Source organism: Alosa alosa, chromosome 23 (genome assembly GCF_017589495.1).
Source record: "Alosa alosa isolate M-15738 ecotype Scorff River chromosome 23, AALO_Geno_1.1, whole genome shotgun sequence".
Lineage (NCBI taxonomy): Eukaryota > Metazoa > Chordata > Actinopteri > Clupeiformes > Clupeidae > Alosa > Alosa alosa.
This window is the reverse complement of record NC_063211.1, coordinates 9586863-9594464: the sequence shown is the minus strand read 5'-3', so window position 1 is coordinate 9594464 and position 7602 is coordinate 9586863. Positions and strand designations below refer to the sequence as shown.

The 7602-nt window shown below is 44.7% G+C and overlaps 1 protein-coding gene across 1 annotated transcript in view; it reads left to right on the top strand.

Moving 5' to 3' along the window:
* Positions 1–1874: 1874 nt before the first annotated feature.
* Positions 1875–7602, top strand: part of LOC125288955 (WD repeat-containing protein 70) — a 58527-nt gene continuing 52799 nt past the window's right edge. The window contains exons 1-7 of the mRNA XM_048235670.1: positions 1875–1946; positions 3042–3095; positions 3202–3285; positions 3399–3492; positions 3635–3896; positions 6382–6441; positions 7218–7351. Coding sequence (XP_048091627.1) covers positions 1931–1946; positions 3042–3095; positions 3202–3285; positions 3399–3492; positions 3635–3896; positions 6382–6441; positions 7218–7351 — 704 coding nt within the window. The 5' untranslated portion in view covers positions 1875–1930. The remainder of the gene's footprint in view (positions 1947–3041; positions 3096–3201; positions 3286–3398; positions 3493–3634; positions 3897–6381; positions 6442–7217; positions 7352–7602) is intronic.

Below are 7602 nucleotides of genomic sequence, written 5' to 3'. Positions count from 1 at the left end.
AATGGGATGCAATGTGAGCCTTGAATTGGATGCCATGCAGGAATTTGCTAGGATCTCAAAACCGGAATATGAACATGCTTTGCCATAGAGAAACACATGATAGCATTGGATTATAAACATGCTTTGCCACAAGAACAGACAAAAACGTGGGGTAAGTCCAGCTATATGAAGTTATTATTTTGCTGTCACTTCATCTGTTTTATAACCCAGAAGGATGTACTTGGTCAATTGATAGCTCTGAGTCTCCTCTTTCATCTGACATGCGTGGCATATGCGATCACGGGTCCGCGAGTAATTCAAACGAGAGTAATGAGTGTGTAGTTGGTTTGTGTACATGACGTTATTATTTTGCAGTCACTTCGTCTGTTTTTATAAGCCAGAAGGATCGATAAACATGGTACCAATGGATAGCCCTGTGCCCCCCTCTTTCATCTGATATTTGTGGATAGCCCTGTGCCCCCCTCTTTCATCTGATATGCTTGCCATATCGATGCGATCAGGGGTTCGCGAGTAATTCAAACGAGAGTAATGGGTGCGCAGGTGAACGCAGAGAAGTATAGACTGTAAATATAATGCAATTTGATTTAATTTCATGATTTTTTTTAATTTTCATACTTGAGCCCCACTTTTGCTCTGTCATGCAATAAAGGTTTCATCTCGCGATGAACAGTTCCGGAGCAATGTAACAGAGAAGAAAGGGTGTGTTTTTTGACACACTTTGCGTCAATCGGGTTCTAAGGGTTAATTTGGGATGCCCATGTTGGGACCCACGCATGTAGGCTACCCATGTTTGGTAAGCCCATTTGTACACTGCAAAAACTGCTTATCTAACAAAATCTAACCAAGTGTTATTAATCTTATATCAAGATAAAAAACTAGTTGGTATTGTATAAAGAGACTTACCTAGCGCTTTTTTGTGAAATCATTTGACTTAATTAAAAAAAAATTGACTTATTTTAAGACATCTCATCTTGAAAACAAGCAAATTTGTCTGCCAGTGCGCTAAGCAAATTTGTCCTAAAAACAAGCAAATTTGTCTGCCAGTCGCGTTGAGCAAATTTGTCTTGATAAGACTCCCTTAAAATAAGTTAAAGTCTTCTTAAATTAAGTCAAAATGATCTTTTGAGAGGGCGCTAGGTAAGTCTTTTCATACTAAAAACAATACCAAATAGATTTTTTAATCTTAATATAAGATCAATAACACTTGGTTAGAATTCATTTTTTGCAGTGTAGTAGGCCTACATGTTGAGACCCATGTGGTACCCATAAAGTAGCCTACCCATGTTTGTTTGCAGGTTTAGTTATTTTTGGCGAGTGTAGAGCTCCCTCTAGAGTCGGGATGTATTTATGTTACTCTGCTATTGTAAATAGCAAACTTCTCCAACTTATCCCCCCCTGTACACAACGCAAATACTTTTGCTGTGGAGGTGAAGGATTAAGAACAGGCAAAAACTATCTCCAAAGAACTTTATATACTGACAAGGTAATGTTTGTTTCACGATTCTCGCGAGGTTTGGCAGGGCGCCGCTCTTGGATGTTGCATGGCTGGTTTTCTCGGTAGGGACCATAGACTGTAAAAAATAGGTAGGGACTCGTTAAGGTGAACGATTCGCCTATTATAAGTTCGTTTACCATCAAATTGGCTTCATAAAGGTGAAAATCTTGCATAGTGTCCCTTTAAGGCCCATCTCTAGCATGTATGTGTGTTTGTGTGTGTGTGTGTGTGTGTGGGGGGGGGGGGGGCTGCTATGACTCCAGATGAACCACATCGATCTGTAGGCAATGTGCTGCTCACGTGTTCTGATTGTCACCAACAGCTAGATGGCAGCAGAGTTGTTCTCTGACCGCAGTGCGAAACACATTTCCTCTTTGCTTCATAATGTTAAAGTTTTGTTTCCGGGTCACGCAGCTTGCGGGGTTAAATTAAACCATGGAGCAGAAAGAAGGTAATATTAACTTTGGGTAACTACTGTATATGTTGCTTTTTAAAAGTTCATATGCACGAGCTCTAGATATAGCTTACACATGATAAGAGGATGTTGTATAATGAGACAGAGGACTGAACGTTGCGTTTGTAAACGCTGGGCAAACTTACAGTATTTAATGCTGGCTAGCCTTCACCAGTTCCAAGATAACTCATCCCGTAAAAAAACACCAAGGTGTCTGATTATACAAATATTTCATGTAAAGTTCTGTAACAAATGCGCAGGTACTATCATGATATGCTGTCGTTCGTTTTTATTATGTAACATTACAGGGTTTACCTTTTGCTAATTCCATGTCGTCAGCCAACCTAAATTGACACTCATAGCTAACATGTTTCATGTGTATGATAATGTTATCGCTAGATTTTAGTAACATTAATGCTCTGGGATCTTTCTTGGGGGCGGTGGTAGTGTAGTGTTTAGTGTTAGTTATATGTGTATGCTGGGGAGGGGGGTAAGAGTGTAAGTGGGCTGCTGGCGTCCCTGTTTCTATTCTAAGACTGCTTGTTTGGCCATCACATCATCTTTAGTCATATGGAATTTATTTATGTTACTATTATTTTATTTTATGTTTTTATACTTGCCCAGGGACTACAGGTGCAAATTAGCAATTGCTGCTACAACCTGGCCCAAGACATATTTTCCTGGATCCCAGGATAAATGTTATTTCGTGCATTGTCCCTGATTCAAATAAATAGATTTCCATTCCATTCCATTCCATTCCATAGTGGTTAAGGAGCTGGGCTAGCGTGCAGTAGCCTGGAAGTTGTCGGTTCAATTCCCGGCTTCCACCGTTGTGTCCTTGATATGAGCAAGGCACTTAACCCCAAGTTGCTCTGGGGACAATGTGATCCCTTGTAATATAGTTGACATATTTAAGGCACTTTGGTCAAGAATTGTCTGCTAAATGTAATGTAATAATAATAATAATAATCTTTGGTTTACACTCCGGAAACTGAGACAATCACGCTCTTCGTGTTTACTTTGTAAGACTTATCGTTTGACTTGCCTTGCTTGATGACCATTCTCAATCATTTATTTTCCCAATTGTTGTAGAAAACAGTAACGATGATGGAGACATTTCTTCTGTCATGGGGTTCTCTGGCTTTGGTGAGTAAACATGACATTAGGTTACCTAAAGAGAGGTTGTTGGTCCAGTTCATTGGACCATTTGTGCATGTCAGTATAAATATAACATCACATTACTTCTCATCAGGAAAGAAAGCCCGGACCTTTGATTTCCAAGCTATTTTTGAACAAACTCGAAGAACAGCCATTGAGAGAAGCCAACGAGTCTTAGGTAAACTGGGATATAATTGTTAGACTTCTGAGCAATTCTACCTTTCATACCTTGTCACTGCTTCTCACAGCAGTGGTTATCAACTGTACATTGATGATTTCCATCTTGTACAGAGGATCGACAACTTGAAGACCTTCAGAAAGAGCAGGCTGGTAGCTCTCAAACAGCCAGGTCATCTGATGCATCCAAGACACCCTCTGTATCAAGGTATTCTTTATGGTCTACGGTTTATGCCAGGACACCTGAGTTTATTTTACAGTACTTCTGCCTCTAAGTTCTTGTAATACGGAATTGACATTGTCAAAGGCTTACTTTCAAATGTTGGGGCCGTGTCTGTGTGTGCACGCAGGAAACAGGAGAGCAGCAGCGGCAGCAGCGGCAGCAGTGGCTCAGACTCTGATTCAGATGGAGAGGGCATTGGGCCCCCACCGCCCCCGGGATTCAAACGATTCGGGGCAGCTGCGGTGGCGGAGGAGGAAGAGGGACTGGTGGGGCCTCCGCTTCCTCCAGGCTACGGAGGCAGCAGGGCTGAGGATGAGGATGATGATGATGATGATGACGACGACAATGACGATGATGATGATGGGGACACTCAAGAGGAAGATGATGACGTAAGCACTGTGTTTACCCTGGCTTTGTTTTGGCCTCCATAGGAGAACTTACAGTATGATACGGCTGTGTTCATTAGGAATCCCTCCAGATGGAGAGTGCCTCAGTGATCTGTGAATAATGGATGGATTATAGCTGAGAGTACATCTTACCGTGGGTGATGGCACTTTCTTTTGCACACTGTAAAACAGTGACAGGTTAGTGGGTTTCTGGTAGACACAAATAGCTGGCGTATTTTAGCGGGAAGTCTGACCAAAGGGTTCAATTGTGTGCCGTGTTCAGTAATGACAGAATTCTGGGACAGCATTGTCTATAATGCAGACAACCATATTCATGAAAGTGTAATACTTTTGATGTATACTTTTATTATTGATGAAATAATTGGCTAGCTTGAAAGCTGGTTTGCTTAATAATGGACTGGTTTGTCTTAATAGCTTGTTTGTACAGTTTGAAGGAGACTTCATATTTCTAGCACTAGGGGGCAACAGTGTTGCAACATTTATCATGTGCTCCCTCACTCACTCCCACCACCATCTGTTGTGTATGTGAAGTGACCCCAACAGACATTTGTCATGCAGTGATTCATGGAGGTTCTCCACATGCTGTCATTCAGACTTGACCACTGCTAAATTGAAATGTCTGAAAACTGACTGGACAGTAGGGAGGCCCTGTAAGGCTAATCATCCATGGAAGAAAACTATACCACATTAAATCAGATGGGGACATTTGGTCACAGAGCATGACATTGTATTATAATGATGTTGATGAGACAGTATATAATTATAAGGCATGCTATTTAAATTGTTTTTCGGTAAGTTCATGTAGCACTATAACGTCAACTGGACAAATAACATGCTGTTTTTGTACTAAAAATAAACTCAGAAAACAGAGGCTTCCCTTCAGTCCATTATGATTGCTTGCCTGTGTCATCACCTCAGTGCTGGCTTGTCACCATATGTGTTGTGTATGGTGCAGAGCCAGACGGAGGAGCGTTAGTGGTCTATTATAGGTGTTAATGGACTCTTGAGATGATCTGAACAAACAAACAAACAAGCAAACAAACCAAAGCCACAAGGTGATTTGTTTTTATCATTTTGCAAAGTGTACTAAAAGCAGCGTTAAAGGGGATATTCCCCTGGCTGTCTTTAAGTACAGGTGTGTGTGTGTGTGTGTGTGTGTGTCTGTCTGTCTGTCTGTCTGTCTGTAACAGTAGTTGTTAAATGTAAATGCCCCATGACCGTGCAGCACAGGGATTTGGTTCAGAGTATTAAAAGAAAAACTCTTACAAAACTACTTTTCTACAAAACTACTTTGGAGCAAACTGTGAACTCAGTGCTCTGGCCTCACAGAGAAATGTTATGTTTTGCGTTCTTTGTGTGTGTGTGTGTGTGTGTGTGTGTGTGTGTGTGTGTGTGTGTGTGTGTGTGTGTGTGTGTGTGAACAGAGGTGTTGTAAACGTCCTCCCAGCGTTGGTTTGGCTCAATGTGACGGAGTGCAGGTGCTTTGCCCTCCCCGAGGGCTGCTCACACTCCACTCTGCTGATGGATGGCCTTCTAGGACAAGTCTGCCCTCGTGATGTCACTGCGTCTGAGCCAGACGCACACACACACATACACATATACACATAGACACGTGGTGTTGACGAAAAGCCCAGACTAGACGTCAAGTTTGATGAAAGACAGATCACCCGAAATCAGCAGGCACTTAGGCCACACTCTTACACGTGCTGAAACTCCTGTGTGTGTGTGTGTGTGTGTGTGTGTGTGTGTGTGTGTGTGTGTGTGTGTGTGTGTGTGAGAGAGAGAGAGCAAAGCCGCCCTGTGGTGGGCCATGACATTTTATTTCCGTCTCCGCGTCCATGGGTTGGGAGGGGGTGGCGGGGGTGCGAGACCTTCATCTCTTCCCCTGTGCACCTTGTCAAGTGGCGCCATGATAAATGACAAGTCCAGCACCTACGGGCCGGAGGTCTCCTGACACCCCCTCGTTTCCTCCCCTTCCGGTTGTTTTGGCCGTCCGCAGGGTCACCGGCGCTCAGGAGGGACCCAGCAGGCCTTCTCAGACGCAGCCCTTACAGGTGCAGTGCACCTCCCTAAGACCTCCGGGAGTCCTGACGTGAAAGGGTTCTCTCTCCTGGAGCATTAGTGTGGTTGGTGGGTGGGGGGGGGGGCGTCAGTGGCCCACTCCTCAACCTCAACCTTTCCCCCCACCCCCTCCAGTTTTCAGTGTGAAGTTCTTCCCGTTTACTGACCTGTGGGAACCACTAGGAAACATTACTGTCAGACCTGTGTGTGTGTGTGAGCGAGTGTGTGTGTGTGAGATCTGATTTGTACCAGCCAAGCATTGCATCTGCGCGAGTCCTGTTTCGTCTCCGGAGATGCTGTTATGTTAACAGAGAGCATGTTTCAGACTTGCCCCTCCTGCGCTGTTATTAATGTTCTCTTTCTTGCTTTCTCTCTCTCTCTCTCTTTTTCCATCTCTCACTTCCAGAACCCAGTGAAGAAGATTCCAGACACGCATGAGATCACCCTCCAGCACGGCTCTAAGACGGTGAGTGCTCCCCTCAGTATGCTTTCCTCCTCCTTTCTCTCCCTCTCTCCTCTCCTCTCTTTCCCTCTCTCCTCCCCTCTCTTTCCCTCTCTCCTCTCCTCTTTTTTAACCTCTCCTTTCGTCCGCCGAGCACTCATCAATTAATGTTCCCCTGGAATACGTCTCCGACTATGTCATTGGGGGAACGTTCTAGAGCATTCCGCCTCAGCTGTTATTTATGTCCGTGGCGCCCACACACACACACACACACGCTCAGGGCTTATGCAAGAGTGCGGCGCGAGTGGTCAGCTTTACCGTATATGAGCAGCGCTATATTAAGCCGTGCTAACCAAAGTCCAGTAATTGGCTCGTTAATGAACATTTTTCTCAGTGAACCCCTACTCATGAAGTAAGAGTCCAAGAGAGAGTGGGGATAGGGGGTGGGGGAGAGTGTGTGAGTGTATGAAGTGGCTGTTGAATGCAGGTTGCTCCTAGTAGGAGTCTGCAGTTGTGCATGTGTGTTGTCTGCATGTGTGTGTGGTCTAGCACCCGCTGTTCTTGTCTCTGTGCCTGACTTGTCCTAGCTGAGATGCCATTTTTTGCATATGTGTGTGTGTGTGTGTGTGTGTGTGCATGTTCCTTCCATTCTTCTGTGACAGTGGCCTGGTTCTGCAGGTGTCTATATGTGTGTGGTCTACTATTTTCCTCCTGGTGCGTGTGTGTGTGTGTGTGTGTGTGTGTGTGTGTGTGCGTGTGTGTGTGAGACTCTGTGACTGAGCTGTCTTCTCCCCCTGCAGGTGTCTGCACTCGGCCTGGATCCCTCAGGAGCCCGTCTGGTTACCGGGGGTTACGACTACGATGTAAAGTTCTGGGACTTTGCGGGGATGGACTCTGCCCTGCAGGCTTTCAGATCCCTGCAGCCCTGTGAATGGTGAGTCCAGGGGCCTTCCACTCCTCCTACTCCTCTTTCTCCCTTTTGCTCTTTCTCTCTTTCTCTTTTTCACTGTCATTCTTTACGCATCCTGTCCTGTGCTTTCCTGTCTCATCTCCTTACCCCTTTTCTTCTTTCTGGGTCATTGTCATGAATCCAGCAAACCACCACCACTTCTTCTCCCACTGTCCTTCTCTTCCTCTTCTCTCTTTCTCTCTACCTCTCCTCTCCTCTGGCCATCCCATCTCTCT